A 20,924-nucleotide genomic window follows, 5' to 3' on the forward strand; every position below is an offset into this window, starting at 1 on the left:
AGACTTCTCCTTAAAGGCAACTGGTTAAGGACACTAATACCAACCACACAATCCCCTCACGGCAAGTGCTACCTGAGTGTTGACCAAACAGCTGGACCCCGTCACCCAGCCGAACAGTTCATCATCCATGTGTGCAGTGGAGAGCTTTCTGGAATTAGCCTTGTGATGGGGTTGTTTCTTGGAACGCATCCAGCTGAAACCATCACGGATGGCACCCACCCTTGTTCTGGGGTTAGCTGCCGTTCACACAGGCAGGTGGTCAGTGTGGACTGTGGGCGGGTAATCTAGTGACGGGCCCTTGAAGGAGAATGGCGTGTTACATAAGATTGACGGCTTGGGGTGTGCTGGAAGCAGGGACTCATTTGAGGGGTAATTTTTCTTCCTCTTCTTTGAGGCCTGACTTTACTGAAGAGCTATCTCAAGCACCCTCTTTAATACCACTTTACTTCTGTCCTTACCACTGAAAAGGAGCTATTGGTTGTTTTCAAAATTCACAGGGGAAGCGGTTGTGGCTCAAGCAGTTGGGCTCCCGTCTACCATAAAGAAAGTCCAGGGTTTGATGCCCAGGGCCTCCTGGTGAAGGCGAGCTGGCCCGCGCAGTGAGCTGGCCCACGTGGGAGTGCTGGCTGACGCGGAGAGCTGGCGTAGCAAGATGACACAACAAGGGACATGGAGGAGAGACAATAAGAGACGTGGCAGAACAGGGAGCTGAGGTGGTGCAAGAGAATGTTCGCCTCTCTCCCACTCTGGAAGGTCCCAGGATCAGTTCCCAGAGCCGTCTAATGAGAGCACAAGCAGACACAAAAGAACACGCAGCAAATGGACACAGAGAGTAGACAGTGGGGGGTGGGGGAGAAATATAAATGAAAAAAAAAAAAAGTTACTGGGACCAGTGAAACGCGGCATGGCTTTGGGGAACAGCGTCCCCAGCGTGCAGGGTTCCAGTACGGTCAGTGCCTTTTGTGACAGAGCGAGCCTGCTCTCCTCTTGCACTCGGACGACACTTGTGTCTCCCACTTCCCAGGGTTTGACACGAGCTCACGCTGGCAGGCTTGCTTCCCCGGGCCCACTGTCCTGCCATCTCGCAGGCTCACGGGAGGGCCGGAGGACTCCCTGGTGCACCCTCCGTGGCCGGGCAAGCTCGGTCTCGTGGCATCTTGACCGGGGGGGCACCTGAAGGGCTGGGAGGGTTTGGGGGAGCTACTGGGGGTGGGGCGTGCATGCGATTGTGTGTGTGCATGTGCGGGCGTGTGTGTGTGTGAGCACACCCTCGTTCGTGTGGTGCAGTCCTTTGGAGAGCATCCCTCCTCCGTGCTCTGTACTTTTAGAGAGGCTGACGAGCCGTTTTTTCCCCCCAAAATAGAAGAGTGGGAGAGACGATGCTCAAGACGGCGAGATGGACGCGACACTCATCTTGCTGTATATCATCTGGTGGTTTCTAAGGAAGAGCATGGAGTGCTCATGACTCCAGAGTTCTATTTTTTAATTTAACACGTGCTGTGGGAATTTTCAAGCATGCACCCAAGTTGGGAGTCCAGTGGAGCAGACCTGCGTGGCTTCCTGGCCGCCACCGTCTTGCCCATCTTCTCCCCGTTGGACTTTGGATTTGGCGGGAGGCAGAGGAGATGTCCTGGGTGGGGTGGCCTTGCTGGGGTGGCGGCCACGTGTCCTGCTCCCTGCGGCCTCCGTGAGCCTGGCAGGGCCCGCCGTCCCTGTGCTGTGCAGTCTCGGCGTCCAGCTGGGCTGACGTTGCCCTCCTCTAAGAGGCCGAGTGCAGTCTTGTTTTTCTCTGTGTGTCCTAGGCCAGGAGAGATGAATTTTGAGGCACCTATTTTTTTTTTCTTAAAGAAAATCACTGATTAACAGGGTACCCGTTAGGCGGCCTTGCCAGGCTGCCACGACAGATACCGCGCCGTGGGACGGTGGAAACGGCGAGCATTTACTGGCTGGTGGTTGCGGAGGCTAGAAGTCCAAAATCAAGGCCCGGCAAGACCACGCTTTCTCCCGGAAGCCTGGGCGCCCCGGGGCTGCCCTGCGGCGTGCGGTGCCTGGGGCTCCTTGGTGCGGGCTCTACGCCATCACGTGGCGGGTGCCCTCCCCGCGTCTGCCCTTCTGGCTCCGGCTTCTGATGGGCTCTCAGTGACTCACTGGCCCCAGGTTTACGCCCTTTATAAAGGACTGCGGCCCTCCCGAGGCGGGCACGCCCTGCTCCTGGTGGCCACGCCTTAGCTGATAATGACATTTCCAAGGGTCCTGCAGACACGGGTTCATACCCTCAGGGACCTGGATTAAGGTTAAGAGCGCACGCAGCTCAGCGGTTGAGCACCCGCTTCGCATGTACGCGGTCCTGGGTGCACTCTCCGGTACCTCCTCAAAAAAAACAAACAAACAGGAAGAACACATATATCTGAAAGTGGTTAAAGGGAGAACTTTTTGGTTGTGTGTATGTTACTAAAATGAGCACTAAAAAAAGAAAGCAACATGCCTGGGGGGGGTACATAAATCAGTCCATCGCCCCGGCTTTGCACAGCTCGGTTATCGCCCCCTCCTCTGCCCTCTTCCCCGGGCAGCCTTGCAGGCGCGCAGGCTCCTCCCTCCGTGCCTTGAGCCTGGAAGCCGGGGCCCAGGCTTGCACCCGGAGGCGCAGGGCCGCCCGCGGGGCTGGTTTTGCGGCAGTGCTGGCAGCAGGCTGGGGCTCGCGCTTGGACTCGGGTCCCGGTTCTGTCAGGAGCACACGGGGCAGCTCGGACTTTTGGTTTTTATGGGCGTCGCTTTTCTCAGCCCTCACAGGGGCTTCACGGTCCCCTCTGTGGTGGAGAGTCGGGGCCCATGTGGTACACCCACATCCAAGAGCTGGGTCACGCCCGTGGAGAGGCGGAAGAGAGGCCCGCGCCTGCCCACCCAGGAGGCCGGTGGGGCAGGCGCCGCCAGATGGCTCCTCTCGTGCTCAGCCGCTCCCGGGGTGCTGGTCCACCGCTCCCAAGAGGAGCGAGCAACCCCATGGTCGCTGGCCCTGGAGGATCCGGCAGCGCCCTTCTCTCCGCTCGGCCTTGCTGGCGCGGTGCGCTCCTCAGGGCGCCCCAAGGCGTGCCCTGGCCGTCCCTGTTCAGCCAGCCGCTCCTTCTGTCACCTTTCTGCTGGGACCCTCCGAGTTGGGGGGCTCGGACGTGCAGTGGCCCTGGGCGTCCCTGGCTCCTCCGGTCTGTGGCATCCCCTGTGGTTCCTGGGAGCGCTAGCAGAGGCCAGAGCCTGGGGGCGCAGAAGCAGGGCCACCGGACGCGGGCAGAGACGGGACCTCGCGAATATCCATGCGAGGGAGGACGCCCCGCTCTGGGGGAAGCGGGCGGCCGGGCGTCCGCTTGGGTGCCTGGAAAGGATCCCAGGGTGGGCTCCTCTGTGGCTTCAGGAAGACGTGCTGGGGCTGCGCGCCGTTGGGACGTGCTCACGCCGGCCTCCGCAGGTGCGCCTCTCCCCCCTCGCCCAGGTCGGTTTCACCCTGTGCGGGGTCCAGTGTTGGGTGCTGTGCCCTTGGGGTGGGGGAACTCCTCCTCCACCCCTGGGTTGGCGGCATCGGGGGTGAGGGAGCCCCCCTGGACCCCGTGTTAGTGAAACGTCTGCTGTCTTCTCCCCACGTTGCGGACTTTCAAAGCATGTCCTGAGAATACTCGCTCGGCTGGCCTTTGGGTGCTGTGGCTGTAATAACTAAGTTAATAAACAACCGCCACTCTTCTTTCTTTGGCCTGTGTGCCCAGAGCCTTTTAGACAGTATTGTTTTTATCGTTCTGAATTCAATGAGACCTTGACCCTAGATACTGCGAAGATGTTCCAGGATGATCAAATGTCACCAGTGTCTGTTGACCCCGGGCAGAGAAGTCCAGAAATCCCACGGGTAAGCAGAAATGCCTCCAAAGTCGCGTTTCTCTCTGCTGGTAACTTCCGGTGAATTGTGTACCCTCCTTTTTTTACAACAGGACACAAAGTTCAGGTGTCAGGAATATTTCAGGTCTCCGTATATTTTTTCCCGCAAATATCAGTGTTTACTGATAGAAATAAGTATATAAAACCAGGCCATGAACATGACTTGATAAATTAAGTAGACTTATTTTCAATACTGTAATCTAAGGGAGACCAATTATAAATCCCACCCGCAAAAACCACGTCAAGCGCATCAGCAATTTCAAAAGTGGCCAGTTTTGTGCAACCAAACCGTATTTCTTTTAAAGAGACTTGTGCGCTGGCCCTGGCTTTGCACAACTAAATGCCACAGTGGTTAGTAAGAGCTTAGCCCAGTGCCCCGCGTGTAGTAAACTGTAGCTATTGTTACGTTCTGCTGAGATTTTTCTCAAGGTAACTGGCTGGTGTAGTGGTTAAACTTTTGAGGTCCAGAGCTGCACCGTCCATTTTGGTGACCACCGGCTGCTCGCAGGCCTTGGCCCCTTGAAATGTGGCCAGGCCAAACAGAGGTGAGCTTTAAGTGTAGAGTCACACTGATTTTGTAGGCAGGGTGTGGCCAAGAGTGCACAGTGTCTCATGAGCAATTTTTTTAATATAACAATCACTCTTCAAAGCTGCATACGTGGCTCCATCGCCCCTCCGCCGGCCAGTCCTGGGCTGCTCTGGGCTAGAGACGTTGGAGTTTCCAGGGGTGTTGGGCCTCCAGGGTTTTGAGTTCCCTAATCTAACGCGGGCAGCAAGCAGCAGGTCCAGATTGCATCGGGGAAAGCAGGGGGTGTCCCGGCATTGCCACCTGTGCCTCAGAGACCCCAGATCCGCCACTCCCGGCCGCAGCGTGAGATGGGGCGGCCCCCGTCCACGTCTGGGGCCCCACCCCTGCCTGGCGCTGGAGACTTCCTGGCAGCCGGGCACCAGGTGTGCCCTGTGCTGCCCGCCGCCCCGCCTCCCTGGTTTTGGCTCTTTGCCTGTCTGGGCTGGAATGCCCCTTCTCCTGTTTTGACCCTCGTGCTAGAGAACCTCATCCTCCCACTGCCCGTGTGTGGAGAGGCCGGGCTGGATGGAGGGAGGACCACCCAGCCGGCGCCGGCCCCCATAGCCCGCCGCGTGCTGCCTGTGAGTGGTGGCAAACTGAGCGGACACAGGGGCTCTGCCCTCCCCTGTGGGGTCTACGCCCACCAGTTGCCCCTCCCCAGAGCTCATGCCTAACCATTTGCCTGGGCTCCCCAGTCAGGCCCACCAGCCTTAGGGTTTCCGTCTCAGAAGGTTGCCCTCGCCCAAGCCTGGTCCTGTCACGTGCTGCCCTCTTCCTTCCTAGCTCTCCTGACGGTCGGTGATTAGATGTCACCCTGGACATCTCCCCCTGGAGTAGTAGTCATCTCTGCTCCAAACTGGCAGCCCCCTGCCGCCCTGGTTGGGTTGACCCAAGGATAGTTGGAGCTTAGCAGAGTCTTGGCAAGTCGTGGACGCACGTGTGCTCCTGGCAAGCAGTACTTATCAGCACCCTTTTATTGAGCAAGTACTACAAACAGCTTGGGGATTATGTCCAGGGTTCAGAGTCTAGGGGGCAAGGTAAGCTACTAAACAGAAAGACAGCCCGGCGCGGTGAGCGCTTTAGCAGAGGTATTTACAAGGTATGTTGGGGGCACAGGAGGGGATGGGTCATTCTGGGGAAGAGGGAGTGGCCCAGTGAACTGACATTATCAGGGACAGCTCTGATCCTGCTCTCAGCATTTGTTTACCTAACTGTCTGCTCCGTGGACTGTGAGCTCTTGCCACACAGTCTCTGGTCTCTTGTTTACTCTTGTATTCTAAGCCTTAGCCGAGGACCTAGAACCCGGTTAGATGCACAGGAGCACAAGTTGTGTGAAAATCTGAATGGATTGTCCATGCCAATAAATGCCTGGCTTTACCAACCCGTTCTTCTCCGGCCAACACACCTTACATGGTTCCAAATAGTATTTCACCAGCTGTTTACAGAACAACTGGAGGTGGTAAGTCCCCCTGATCTGAAGGCCATGCCGGCTGCAAACCCAGTCACTTGATCACTCTGTGCTCCCCGAAAAGGCTCAGATGTGATGGCTCCTCGCGCACGCTCGCTGCTTTGTAGACGTCCACATCTGTCAGAGTTGGCCACGTCCTGAAGGACACTGGCACGCTCTGATTTGCCTCGGCAGCTTAACATCGTTTCCAGAAGCCCCAAAGGGATGGGAAGGCACCTACGCTCAGGCCGCACGGCGCAGTTGCGGCTCGGTCGGCAGGGTCAGATGAGCGGCAGTTCAGCCCGGGGTTGGCTCTCCTCTGCCGGCTCGCCTTTCCTTGAATCCTGCTCCCCTGTACCTGCTCTGTGGCATTCTCAGCCACCCGCTCCCGTGCTTCAGGCTGCTTGGATTTGACAGGTCCTTGCTCTTTCTTAAGAGTCAGGGTTGGCAGTGTTATTGTTTTATTTTGACTTTTGAGTAATACAGCCAAGCTGATATATCCGTATTTTGTGTTTTCCAATCACCGTGACCTGGAAATTTTTTCGAGGTGTGTAATCATGGATTTCCACGGTTTTCTTCAAGACTTGTAATGCACTCACTTTGGACGCCCAGGCTGCTGGAAGGAGCTTGACCAGCAGCTCTCGCCCGGCCATCCTGGCAGTTGGGGAAGGGGTGATGTTCTCTGCCCGTGTGGGTGTGGTCAGCCACGGGCAGTGGGTGGCCTTGCGCGCCACTGAAGAATGTTACAGGACGGCACCTGAGGCCGCGCTCCTGTGGTCTCATCCAGCTGTGTGTGGACCCCAGGGCCCCGCGCCTGCCCCAGCCTCTCCGCGTGAGCTCGCTGCTAGGCACCTGGCATGCGACCCGTGCCCCCGGGCTGCTGGGCAGCGTGGAGGGAGCCCACACACACCGGCCGCGTGGGGGCGCTGGGACCGGGGCCCTGGCCCGCCACATCCCGTGGTCTCCTGGTTGGGAAGGTGAGCGGTCCCCGCCACCAAGTGCTGGGTCCCAGGCGTGGCGTGTGATGTACAGAACGGGGTGGGCTGCTACTTCTTGTCCCTGGATATGTATGTGGTGAGCATCTGCCGGTACCGTGTCCTGACTTAGACTTTAAGCTTCTTGAGGGAATGGTGCCTTCTTCTTTATTTCGGTTTTGATCTTCACTCTGCTTGGCTATGTCTGAAGTAGACACAGAAACGATCTCCTGTGAACCCCCCCTTGCTGGATGGGGGATACTTTGAGCGGTGAGCGGGTTGAAGGTGAGGATTGGCACTGGGGTCAAGAGCCCAGGTCAAAGTCCCGGGTGTCTCAGTTTGCCAGGGCTGCTATGACAAACACCGCACGTGCGTTGGCTTAACAGCAGCCTGGCGACTTGCAGGTGGAAGGCTTCACGTCCCAGTTGTCGCAAGGCCGTGCTCTCTCCTGGGAGCCTTCTGCTGCTGACTGTCCTCCACGTGGAGGTCCTTCTCTTCTCCCCGGCTTCTGATGGCCGGCTTCTCTGGCCTGTGGAGTTACCTCTCTTTAGAAGGCCTCCAGGCCCGTGGATTAGGGCCCTCCCGGAGGAAGTGGCCACTCCTTAATTAATAACAACCTCCTCCAGAGTCCTACCTTCAGGAGGGCTCGCGCCCCCAGGTACATGGCTACGATGGGAGCGTGCCTTTTTGGGGGCGGTGTGACTCAGCCTCCAAGGTGGGATTTCCCTCCACACTGTGGAGTGGGGTGCTGGTGCTGGCCGGCCCGGCGGGTGCTCTCTGAGGATGGGGTCTGAGTCAGCGGCAGGAAGGTACTTTATCAGCCGTGTAGTGACAAGCGGATAGTAGGCAGTGCTGTACTGATGCAGCTGATTCAGTGAATGGTGCAGGGACACGAAGGTGCCCTCTCCCCCCCCCCCTTTTTTCTTTTTTGAGAAGCCGCCCAAAGGCTAAGGTGGTCTCTAGAGCCAGGTAGATCTGGGTTCAAATCCCCCTCTACTGCTGCCCCCTCTGTGCCTCAGTTTCCTCGTCGGCAGCTTGAGGATGGGTAAACCACCTCACGGAACTGTGCGGGTCAAGTTCGTACAGAAGCACTTAGAGCTGCGCTTACCCGATGGTAACCCCCGGCGAGGGTGAATGAGGCTTTTGTGAGATCAGAAAAATCGGAGAGAAGGTTTGAGACTGAATTTCTAGGAACATAAACTTCAAGCATTTTGTGAGGGTTGTAGTAAAGTGTTTTCCTTCAAGGCGCGGTGTAACGTTCTTGGCCAAATCTAGAGTGAGGCAGGAACACATGAAAAGAATGAGAGCACGTGGGAGCCCAGGGCCCTGAGCCGGCTGAGGGCAGCGTCCGCCCCTCGCACTGTTGAGGTGGACGTGGGTGGTGGGAGGAGGGTCTCCAGCCTCTTAGACCAGAGGAGGCCCCGAGGCAGGGCTCCAGGGGTGGCTTGGGTGAAGTGGGACCTGCTTGAGCCTAATTCCACATTTCCCACCACGCTTTGTGGAGCCTTGCTGGGGGCTTTGACCTGCATATGTGCCCCTTCCAGAAGGCATTGGGCACAGGGAATGACCTGTGGGTAGTGCAAGCTCTTCACAGTCAGCGTCGGGTCCTAGCACCTTGAAGTGACCTTGAGGTGACCTCACTGATCGGCTGATGGTCGACTTGGGTCAGTGCCCCCAGCGGCTTACCGTGCAGCACCGTCGTGATGCTGGTCTGCCCGAAAGCGCCCAGCCTGGCTTCCCACCACCTTTTCACCCACTGGCTGCTACTCTTCTCCCGGTGCCTTTGTGCCCTTCCTGACCCCTGCTGTGAAATACTAGCCCACGTCCCCTCCACTTTTGAGCTCTGTGGCCCCGCCTTGCCTTGCTTTGTTTTTCCATAGCATCTACCACCCCCATTGCTTTCTTCAGCCTTGACTTGTTTACGTTCTTTATCCTGTGCCCCGGGAATATACATTTCAGTGGGGACGTTCTTTTTTTTCTGCAGTTGTATCCCGGGGTCCAGATCAGTGCTTGCGTAGTGTAGGAGCCCAATAACTGTTTTTAGAATCAAGGCATGTTTTGGTTGTAGGTGTTACAAATGCTTGTTAAATTAACTCGTGAACAAAAGGTTAAATAAAAAGTCAGTTGTTTCATTTCAGTAGTTCATAAGCTTAGCATATTTTAAAAAATCTGCTTTGTTAGAGATCAGTGGGGATCTCTTCAGCTTGAGCCCCTTTGCCTGATTTCTGAGTCATGTGTCCTTCCCCTGGCAGAGCCTCACCTGAAGAACATTTTCATTTGTGGATGGGTTTCACTCCTCAGATTTGTAATTACATCTTTCCTCTCAGTTTTCGTGTGCTGATAGTGGAATGGCAGAACATTTCTGGCCCGAGTCCCTTGTAAGATGAGCGTAGTGATTTGGAGAGGGCCGTGTTAGAGATTGGAGAGGGGAAACGGCACAGTGGAGGGTCCTATTACAAGATAAGGCATTCTTGTCTTCCAGCAACATTAGTCTGGCCTGAAATACGGCTAGAGAATTGGCATACCCGTCGACATGATTGAGGATACAGTAGTCCTGGGTAAGTATGCCAGTGTAGGTTGAGCCAAGTATTTAATATATGGTGGTGTGTATTAAGATCGTTTCAGCTGTTGCTCTTGTCAACATTCCAAGAGGTGGAAGTGGGGCCTGGCTTTTTTCCCCCCTCTGTGCTGATGTGTGGATAACAGGAGCACTGCCGGGACATGGGGACGCTGCTTTCTGAGTTGGAGTCGGAGCCTGGCAAGGTCAGTGATTGGCTCTTCCACAAGAAGCCGTTGCCCTGGGCAGGGCGCATCTCTTTCCTGGCCCTCAGTGCTGTGATCTTTGCCATTTGTAGGTTGAAGAGTTGATCTCTAGGATGTCCACTTTTTCTCAATACTCTGGTGAGAAACCATAATTTATATGGTTACATATAGGTAAAACATACATTTACTGTGGGTTCCTGTGTGTGTGCGCTACTTAGTCACAAGGAATGCTTTTCACATTAATATGTATTACATATAATATGTATTACATATGTTACATATTTTACGTATGTGGCATAAGTAATCATGCATCGATCTGATGCGGTATCTTGGCAGAAGTGCCCTTTCTTTGGCTCATATTTCAAGGAGCATGGTAGCAGTGAGTATGGACTCCAGAGTTCCTGTTGTCCCTTTCTGCTTGAATTTTCTGTTTTGGTCATTGGGAGGATAAGAGGAAATTCATGAAGAACACCGAGAACCATGCCTGGCTCAAGAAAGTGTTCAAATAGTGTTAGTGATGATGGTGGTGGTGGTGATGATAGTGGTGAAGATGGTGGTGGTAATGATGATGGTGGTGATGGTGGTGGTGGTGATGATGATGTTAGTCAAGGTGATGGTGATGATGGTGGTGATGATGATGTTAGTCAAGGTGGTGGTGGTGATGGTGGTGATGATGATGTTAGTCAAGGTGGTGGTGATGATGGTGGGGATGTGGATGATACGGGTGATGGTGATGGTGGTGGTGGTGATGATGGAGATATGACAATAGGGAAGGTGGTGGTGATGATGGGGATGTGGATGATATGGGTGATGGTGATTGTGGTGGTGGTGATGATAGTCAAGGTGGTGGTGATGATGGGGATGTGGATGATACGGGTGATGGTGATGGTGGTGGTGGTGATGATGGAGATATGACAATAGGGAAGGTGGTGGTGATGATGGGGATGTGGATGATATGGGTGGTGGTGGTGATGATGGGGATGATGGGGATGATGATGATAGGGAAGGTGATGGTGATGATGGGGATGTGGATGATACGGGTGATGGTGATGGTGGTGGTGGTGATGATAGTCAAGGTGGTGGTGGTGATAGTGGTGGTGATGGTGATGTGGATGATATGGGTTGGGTGATGGTGATGATGGTGGTGATGATGGGGGATGATGGTAGTGGTGATGATGGTGATGATAATGATAGTGAAGGTGGTGGTGATGATGGTGATGTGGATCATACAGGTGGTGATGATGATGATGGTGATGACAATGGTGATGGGGTGATGATGGTGATGGGAATGATAGTGGTGATGGTGATGATAGTGGTGAAGATGGTGGTGATGATAAGGATGATGATGTTGACAGTGATGGTGGTGGTGGTGGTAATGATAATGATGGCGATGGTGGTGATGATGGTGATGATAGTGGTGAAGATGGTGGTGATGATAAGGATGATGGTGATGTTGATGGTGATGGTGATGGTGGTGATGTAATGATGGTGATGGTGGTGATGACAGTGGTGATGGTGATGATAGTGATGAAGATAGTGGTGATGATAGGGGTGACGGTGATGTTGGCAATGATGATGATGGTGATGGTGGTGATGACAATGGTGATGGGGATGGGGTGATGGTGATGGGATGATCGTGGTGATGGTGATGATGATAGTGGTGATGACTTTGGTCCTGACTTTGAGGAGCTCACTGTCTGTGGGGGGCAGTCCCATCTTTGACGAGCTCACAACCTGAAGTGGGGGAGCGGGGCTCAGGGTCTGGAAACAAGGTAGGGCCCTTATCTCTGAGGAGTCCACAGTATGATAAGCAATCATAGAGAAGGGTCTGGTGTGAGATCAGCAGATCGGTAGGTGCACGTTCATCAATCTGAGAAAAAGTTACTTAGTGCTTGCTTTGTGCTGAGACGTGGTGGCAGTTATGACCAGCAAGCAAGGAAGAGCGCAGCAGGGCCAAGCCGTGGACACGAGTGTTTGTTGGGTCTTCTCCAGAGCCTTGACGGCGGTGGACGTCTACCCCACCCTATTCTGTGCCGCCTGTTCCTGGGGACCCACAGTGCCTTCAAGAGGCAGGTGAGGCAGCAGACTTGGCCCAGTGGTTAGGGCGTCCGTCTACCACATGGGAGGTCTGCGGTTCAAACCCCGGGCCTCCTTGACCCGTGTGGAGCTGGCCCATGCGCAGTACTGATGCGCGCAAGGAGTGCCGTGCCACGCAGGGGTGTCCCCGCGTAGGGGAGCCCCATGTGCAAGGAGTGCGCCCCATAAGGAGAGCCGGCCAGCGCGAAAGAAAGGTGTAGCTTGCCCAGAAATGGCACTGCACATACGGAGAGCTGATGCAGCAAGATGACGCAACCAAAAGAAACATAGATTCTTGTGCGGATGACAAGAGAAGCGGACCAAGAACAAGCAGTGAATGGACACAGAGAATAGACAACTGGGGGAGGGGAAGGGGAGAGAAATAAATAAAAATAAATAAATCTTTAAAAAAAATAAAAAGGCTGATGAACTTGAGGTAGACTCCTGGAGAAGCTGAGGGTGGTGGAAGAGGGACCGTGTGTAACTTGGTAAATGTGAAGAGAGTGATGCATGGAAGATGCTGACAACCCTGGAAGCAGCGGCCTGGATTCCCAAGGCACTTAGAAACGGTTTGAAGAATAGCAATTCCAAGACAATGTATAAAAAATGTGGGTTGTTAGAGCCGGCTCTGGACAGTTCCCTCTGGGAGCAGGAGCCAGGATTCCTGAACAGGACTTTGGAAACCGGTTTGACAGGGGGGCTCTGCAGACACTCAGCTGCGAGAGGAGCAGCCAGGCAGCCTGCGTCTGCCTGTCCTCAGTTCCCAGAAACATCCTCTCCCCGGCAGCCCCTCAGGCCCAGGAATTTAGGCTGTGGGTGGAGAAGGAACAAGGCCTTTTGACAGGGAAACGGTGTTGGTGAATCCCGGGAGAGCCAAGGACTCTTTCACTTGAAAGGTGTCAGGTTTTCATCTTTGCCAGACGAGGGCTGAGAAGCGGTACCTCGTTTTTGTTATGTTTTTCATTCCTCTGATTATTTTTGAAGTTGAGCATCGAAAAAAGAGACACTTAAGATGTCTGTGGCACTCCTATTTATTTAAACTAGCCATTCAAACCCTCTGCTCATTTAAAAAACTAGATTATTTGTCTTTTCCTTTTGAGTTGTAAGTATTTATTATGAGAATTAACCTTTGGTCTCCAGTATCAGGCAGGACTTGGCTAATTTTTTATGGTTTTGGAGTACAAAAATGCCACTTTCTCATTCCACCTTGATTATTTCAAACGTTCCAAACAGCTGCTTGTTATGCAAACAATTTACAGTTTGGTTTGTTCAGATCTGTTCAGATCATTTCCTTTTGGTTCCTGTTTTTGTTTCTTGCCTGGGAATGTAATGTCTTCTCTACTCCAGAGTCACAAAGGTATTTTGTTATATTTTATTCTAATATAAATTTCTGCTTTTCCAATTTTGACCCAGTTTTATGTTTGACTCATCTGAAATTTGTTATTTATGATTTTTGGTCATTGAGCCAGTTTTCCCAACAGGATTTATTGTCAGGTCTGTCCTGTCCCAGCTTAGGTGTGGTGATACCTCTTTCCCATCCCTTGTGGGTGGGCTAGCAAAGCTTCTTTCGTGCTGTACGTCGTGTTTGGTGTCTTGTAAGCCTGGCTGTTAAGAGCATTTTCACATAGGCAATTTTTAGAAATGATATCTAATAGTGAGCTAATGTTTTATTGGTGGATATATCACTTCTCTTCTTTATTGCTTAAGCAGCTTCACTTTCAGGGAGGGGGGTCTTTGCTATCACCTCGTCCTTCCCCTGACTCAGGTAGAGAAACGAGTGCCGACTGGGGACCGTGAGTCGTGGGGGGCCGCTGTTCTTAGTCAGGGCGCCTTGGCTGGCGCGGGCTTTCCAGCGGCTCGGCCGCCCGACAGCCCCTGCTTCTCTGTGGGCTTGCTTCGTCGTCTGAGGAGCAGGCCCCTTTGCCCACTAGCAGCTCTGTAAGTCCAGCCTGTGCCGTGTGTGCTGCTCCTTCCAGCCAGGCCGAGGCAGCAGCCCCTGCTTTGTGGATGTCACTCCACGACCTCCCTGTGCGGTCACCTGGGCCACGATTCTCACATCTGTGCTTTGCTCTTCTCTTTGCAGAATGGAGGTAAAAATGCAGCTTTCTCTCTGATTGTCGTGGGGATCGGTGAGATAACAGACCTAAGCACTCGGGGCAGCTCAAAATCGTTTGTCTGTGTGTCGTCTGGCAGCACAACAAATGCGCCGGGCGGGCGGGCTCCGGGGGCACGTGGGGCTCCTGGCTCCCTCCCTGCACTTCCTGCTGGGATGGCCCCACGGTCCAGGTGCCCCTGGACATATCCGGGGAGGAGGGGTGCTTCTTCTTGGGTCTCTTTCATGGCAGTAAGGGGACCTTTGCAGAAGCCCCCGGGAGATTTCACTTCACTGCCCATTGGCCAGAATCGGGTCTGCCCTCCATTTGTCAGCAGCTTTGGATGGGTAATCCAGCAGAAGTGGTACTAGGAGGCGCGTTAGTTAACTGAACGGCCGTCACTGCTGTTGCATGCATGTGACGCGTCTGCATGTTTCGATAATCCTCCCAGTGGCCCCCCCCCCTTTTTTTTTTACAGTGTTGAGTATTTTTATTATATTTAGTATATAAGTTAATACATTTTTAATTTACTGAATTCAACATGTGATCATTCCATTTAATTATCCAAGTCCTCTGAAGCTTAAAACAAGACTTACCTTCAAGATAGCCCTTTTAGAAAGAATCCACAATGGTTTCCAGTCGGCCTTGTCACGATTCTTGTACATGGGCTTCTTTTCATCTCCACTTGTGTGTGGACAAACTGATGTCTGCTTCAGAAACTCCCCACCTGTTGACTAGAATTCTTGGGTCCTAATTTCTTCAAGTTGTTCACTTTAGGTCCCTAGAAAGAGTACAATTTTATTTTGGCAAATGATCCAAAATGTACCAGCCTTTAATCTGCTTATAATATCGAAGTCTTATTACATCCATTTTTTTAACTCATGACCTTAATGAAAAATTGTTACAGGTCTCATTGTCACGGTAGCATTTGATTTACTGTGATGGAAGCATAACTTGTGTCTCATTGTAGCCACATCTATCACTTCCGGACACCATGGTCAACTGCCCATTCTCATATGGACTGAGGCTTTGTGACAGCCCGTTTTTCAGAAGAGGACGCTGAGCTCCACAGCTTGAGGGCTTCTTTTTAAGATCGGAGGATATGTTGGTATTTCAGCAGAAGACAAGCTGCACAAGGAGGCCTGTGGGCAAATTATTATTTTTAACGTAAGGGCAATGTTTGCCTTTAGTATTAGCAGGATTCTTCTCACCTAAAATAAATAAGCGAAGGTAATGAGGTGCTGGGAGACTGAGATAGATGTGTTTAAATAAGACACAGGATCACCACCTTAGAGGAACGGCCTACTGATAGCCCCCGAGATGGTGCGGGTGACTTGCTGATTTTCAGCAGGGCATGGTGTGCACGGTCTTATTTTCAGCAGGGAATGGAGTGCACAGTCTTTTTGTTTCAGAACCTGCACAGTCTTGAGGGACTGCTTGATTTAAAAGACAAAAAAAAGAGAAAAGAAAACATGTTTCTTTCACTCTGAGTAATTCAGGATAGTTTATATAGTTAAAAGCAGCCTAATATTTGTATAAGTTCAGTATTTAAAACAAAGGTAGAGGCACATGATGTAAGCAGCCTACTCTTAAGTGTTTAGAAAATAGAATGATATAATGAATGTTACAAAATTACAATCTGGGTATGTGGTTGGGGGTTATGTTGGAGTTCTATGTTTTGTTTCTGTATTATTTCTGCAACTTTCCTGTACGTTTGAAGTTACTTCAAACTAAAAAGTTGAAAAAACCAACAACATAGCAAGAGCTGCCCGTCTTGGGTTCTGAGGAGAAGGATGGATTTGAGAAGCGGGTACTTCCTGCCTTAGCCCGGCAGTGGGGTGCACTTTGAGGGCAGGCTCTGCTGCTTTCTGGCGTCCCTCCATCCTGGTGACACCGTGACCCCGGGTGGCGATCAGGCGCAGGCTTCTCCTGAAAGCGGCCCTGGAACCCGACCCGCCGCCAGCGAGCATCGGTGCACAGTCATCTCACAGGCGACGAGGAATTGCAGGACGCTTGGGCAGGCGCTTGTGACTCAGGGTCTGTCACGAGGCTGCAGTCCCCTGAAGGGTCGCCCAGGGCTGGAGGGCTTGTTCCCACGCGGCTGCCGAGTTGGGCTGGCGGTTGATGGTGGACTCGGTTTCTCTCCCCACGCTCCTCTCCACGGGGCTGCTTGGGTCTCCTTCCAACATGGCGTCTGGCCTCCCTCAGAACGAGCGACCCACGAGAGCAGGGCCGCGGGCCCGGGCCTTCCTGACCCCCTCAGAAGTTAAACCCCCCCACCCGCCCTGCCGCCCTTTGTCGTCATGCGCAGCAGCTCTGATGCTGGTTCCGTGTGGGAGGGTTGGAGGCGGTGTGGCTCGTCGGGTCGTCGTAGGGCTGATGGCCCACCGAGGCTGTCGTCTAAATGGGACTGGGTCGACCACCACGTGGGATTTCGTGGGTGCGGGTGGGTTGTCCAGGTGCCCGAGATGCCTTCACCCTCTTACCGAAGGCCAGTGGCCTCTCCGCGGTCCTTCCCGCTGCCTCCAGGCCCCTGGCTGGTTTTCTGTCTGGTTTTTAATCTGGGGGGAGGAAGCCCCTTTTTGCCCAGCGGCAGGTTTCCCTTGATTTGAAAACCACGTCTTCGTGCAGCGCTCCCTCTAGCAGGTGTGCAATATTTGCCTTGGTGAACAATTTCACAAACTTAAAGGCCATTTGAAAAACAGGTCTTGCCAGGAGAATTATCCCAGCTCTTTATGGATTGCCAGGCCCAGCCCGCCTCCCCAGGCCCCACTCTCCATCCCTCAGCCCGCAGCCGCCTCGGTGGGTCGGCAGTTTCCTTGGGGAGAGGGAATTTTCTGGACGTCCTCTCAGAGCTTTCCTGGCAGGCTCCGCCGGGGCTTTCGGCGGAGCTGCTTCACTTTCCACTTGCCTTCCCTCGTCCTCCTCCTTGCACCCGGAAGCCTGGGGTCTGGGGGCTGCCTGCCGTGCGCCCCCCGGCGGGGGAGAAGGCTTGCAGGTCTCATCAGGACGGCTGTGTCTGTGGAGGGAAGGCAGCGTTGGTCCCAGCTCTGAGGCCCCGTTGCTGGATTTACAGACCCACCCACGACCCATTGGGTCCACACAGTTGGCCCAGTTGGAGGGGTCCGTGGGAATTTACACATGAATTTATTTGTTTATTTTAGTCTATTTTAAATTTATTTTTAAAAGACACATAGATCATATATAATGTTACATTAGAAAATATAAGCGGTTCCCATATGCCCCACTCCCCACCCGCCCACTCCTCCCACATCAACAGCCTCTTTCATCAGTGTGGCACATTCATTGCATTTGGTGAATACATTTTGGAGCACTGCTGCACCGCATGGGTAATAGGTTACATTGTAGTTTACACTCTCCCCCAGTCCATTCAGTGGGTTATGGCAGGATATATAATGTCCTGCATCTGTCCCTGCCATATCATTTAGGACAACTCCAAGTCCTGAAAATGCCCCCACATCACACCTCCTTTACCCTCACCCTGCCCTCAGCACCTCTCGTGGCCACCGTCTCTACATCCTTGTGACTTCCGTTTGACAGTCAGGTCTTAGGTGTCCGGAAATGGAAGGGGCAGGAAATCGTATGCAGTAACCTGAAGGCTCCCATCTGGACCCTCCCGGGGGCTTTTCAAGGCCCCCTCTTCTTTCCGGGGTGCGCAGAGATTTCCAGGCACATGCCTTTTACTGCCCAAATTCACTGCCTTTCTTCTTTGGGGATCAGATGTGGGGGGATGTTACCCTTTATAAAAACCACCTGTTTATCGCTCTGCTCCCGAGAAACCTCCGCCAGGGCCATCGTAACCTCATCTGCGAGCAGTCGCTCCCCGAGAGCGGTTGCAGCTTAGCCCTTCTGCACGTGTCCAGAGCAGCTCTGGTGAAACTTTGGATTGCGCCATGGGTGAGTGACGTTCCTCAGTCAGGGAGAAGCTGATGGGTCGTGCCCTGGGAGCCAGCCCCGGGCTCTTCAGCCCAGACTTCTCCAGGGCCTGGGAGGGTTGGGGCTGTGAAATACGCCTTGCCGAGACCACTTGACACACACGCTGTCTCTCTCTTTCCTTCCAGTCTGCAGCTATTCGTGCCACAGGAAATGTGAAGCCAAGGTAAGCATCGCGTTTCTTTTCCCATGTGGCTTTTTATAGCCCAGTGGGCCGCTGCCGAATGATCTGTGTAAGGGGGGGACCCTTTGGAACTCGGCCACCGAAATGAAATGCCTGAGGAGAGGAACGGCCAGTGGATCGTGTGTGATGGGTCATATACTTTTTCATCTCAAGAATAAACCGGAGAGCCAGGAAATCCCTGTTTTTGGTTATAGAACTTAATTCTTAAGAATTTGATTTCAGATAAGAATGAAATCATTTTCTTCTGGCCGTGTCACCAGAATACCCTCGGTAACAAAATGATCCCTTGTTTCTAATTGCACGGGCATGCTCCTTTTTGAAGTCGAGAGGGAAGCAGGGATAGAGAAGGAAGTAAGCCTGGCCAGAAGGGTTTTTCTGGTTTCCCTGGAGGGGAGTTGCTCATCGATGGACTGGGATTTGCAGCCTGTCGCGGGAGCTTGGGCGCCTGCGTGAAGTAGCAGTTATCTTGAGTTTGCATGTTCTCTGGAAGGTTCAGTTGCTGAACGGTGCCCCAGTAAGCCCTGGAGGCCTTGACGTGCTGTATTGGGCTCAGTTGGGAGGGAGATGGCATGTACATGGCTTCTAGAAAGTTCCAGACACCCCTTAGAATGACCCTTGGATTAGAGGGCATGTCCTGGGTTTTTGGGCATTGGGGTTGGTGGGAGGCTTCCTTGGTGGTTTGGGTAGATGGGATTTACAGAACCTTGGAATTCTGTTGCATTTATGATCGCTGGGCAGCTATTCGAGTCTCTCTCGTGCGTCCGTCCTCAGGTTCTGAGCGGGAGGCCGTGCTGGAAGCTGGCTTACCTTTATGGAATGGGATTCACTTCAGTGTTTCACGGATGAGGACGAGTTCCTCGTGCCCTCGTCCCCCCCAGTCACACACAGAAGAACTACAGGCTAGTCTAGCCCTGTTTTTTTCCATCAATGGATTAAATGATTTTTCTTTTTAAATGTGTTATTATGGAACATTCTAGATGCATGTGAAAATAGAGTGGATGGTGAAATGCACCCACTGTACCCGTTACCAAGCCCCGACATAGCTGTCACCTTGTCCTTCCCAAACCACCCCGCCTGCCCGACTGCCCGAGAAGCGCGGCACCTGCCTTGTAAGCTGTTGGTGAGAACCGGGCACCCCTGGCCGGGTGCCGCTGGACCTTTTGCTATCGCTTTCAGTTTCTCTGTGGGGACGGCTTCCCTTTTCTGCTCAGCGAGGTGCCGCTTGCTCACACACTCGTAGGCATGACTGATTTCCGACCTTGGTTTATTTTAGGCCTCCTTTGCCCTCAGATACGCTCCTTTCCCGGTAGTCCTTGTGCTTTTCTTTTTTTGACTTTTTATTTTAGTAACATATGTACAATTCAGCATGTCCCCTTTCAATGGCTTTCAAGAGTCTAGTTCACCGATGTTGGTTACATTCAAATACCGTGCTGCCAGCGCCACCACCCCTCATTCCAACTTCCTCACCGCCTCTAGCGGCAGCTCCGCACCAGTTGAGCAATCGCCCTCCCTCTCGTCCCCCTCCCCCAGCTGGTGAGCCGTTCTCTTCTGCCCGTCTCTACGAATTTGCATATCCTAGTTTCATATAAGGGACCTCTGTCCTTTGGAGTCTGGATTACTTCACTCAATGCGATGTCTTCGTGGGTCATCTGTGTTGTCGTGCGTTTCAGAATGCCGTTCATTTTTATGGCTGTATCATATTCCTTCATGTATCCCCTGTGGGCCTGCTGCATACTTTCAGCCTGAGAGATTAGATGGGCCCAGCGGTTCTGTAGGTGGAGGGGAGTGGGGAAAACACAGCCTTTAGGGGCCATTGCAGATTCTGGAGAGGGCTCCCCCTCATCCCCGAGGAAATCCTGTAAACCCCTGGCATTGCCTGTGCCTCCTTGTGTCCAGTGGGAAGAGCAGCTGGGGGAGGACGGCTACACCGGATAGGCGCCTCCCCTGGGACAAATCGGGGCCCTGGCCGCTTCTGTCCTGCAGCTGCCGTAATGAACCCTGCTGCATTGGAGCTCCGTAAGTAGGGCCCATCTCTGGCCGCTTAGGGGCTTGGTTTCTTCAGATCCCTGACCATTGCCAAAGCCTTCCCTCTCTCCCCAGAACTGGCAGATTGCTGCGAGATAGGTAAGCTCTTGGCATATCGGGTGTGGTGGGGCACCTGCGTTCATTTGATTTGCAAGTACAGTTTCGAATGGCAGGGGGAGGTCTCCAGTAATAACAAAGCACCCCCTTATCCCAAAAACATAATGCCGCCACTGTCGGGGCTGTGAGGCGCTGGCCTGGAGAGGAGTGGGTGGGAGCAGCGTGTGCTGTCAGGAGCTGAAATGGGGCTTCTCGGGAACCCCGCTGCACACGGGCTTTGGCGTTTTTGACTGCCGAGTGTGCGTGTGTGTAGCTGTTTATGCTCCCTAAACACAGATTTCCTGGGAGGATTTGGTTAGGAACTAGGATGCATTAGGGTGCTTTAGAGAAACAAAACCAACAGGAGCTGCGTGTGTGTAAATATTAAGAGATTTATTGTAGGAATTGGCTCATGCGACTGTGGGGTTTGGTACCTCCAAATTCCGTAGGGTGGGCTGTAAGTTGGAAACTCTGATGAAGCTGGCTGGCTGAAGTGGCCATAGAAATCCTTCTTTTTGGCTGTTGAATCCTCAGTTCTTCCTTTAACACTTCCAGCTGATGAGTGAGGGATCTCCCTGTGTTGTGGAGGACAGTGGACTTTATTGATTGTAGATGCAATCCACTGTAGATGCAGTCAGCTGACTATGAATGCAAATTCACCTACGGCTATGCTCCACACAGGGCCACTCATGCTGGTGCTTGCTTGAGCTAAGAGCTGGACGCCCTCACCTGGCCAAGGTGACACGTGAACTTAGCCATCACAACAGGCCCTGGTCTGTCTTCAAATCCTGTTTGGCCGATAACTGAGTAACAGCGTCCTGCGGGG

General features: G+C 53.2%; 1 protein-coding gene and 1 non-coding gene across 6 annotated transcripts in view; one reads left to right on the forward strand and one right to left on the reverse strand.

The window, feature by feature from the left end:
• The window catches only part of TNS3 (tensin 3), a 358,050-nt gene that overhangs the window by 111,543 nt on the left and 225,583 nt on the right, over positions 1-20,924 (forward strand). For 2 of the 5 annotated variants that reach the window (XM_058296654.1, XM_058296656.2), the window contains exon 3: positions 17,922-17,959. The exons of the other annotated variants lie outside the window; for them this stretch is intronic. In XM_058296654.1, coding sequence (XP_058152637.1) covers positions 17,922-17,959 — 38 coding nt within the window. The remainder of the gene's footprint in view (positions 1-17,921; positions 17,960-20,924) is intronic. 5 annotated transcript variants of the gene reach the window in all.
• LOC111761704 (small nucleolar RNA SNORA1) lies at positions 14,736-14,868 on the reverse strand. The gene has a single exon (XR_002794983.1). It is a non-coding gene; the product is annotated as a small nucleolar RNA SNORA1 (small nucleolar RNA).

This window comes from Dasypus novemcinctus, chromosome 5 (assembly GCF_030445035.2).
Source record: "Dasypus novemcinctus isolate mDasNov1 chromosome 5, mDasNov1.1.hap2, whole genome shotgun sequence".
Lineage (NCBI taxonomy): Eukaryota > Metazoa > Chordata > Mammalia > Cingulata > Dasypodidae > Dasypus > Dasypus novemcinctus.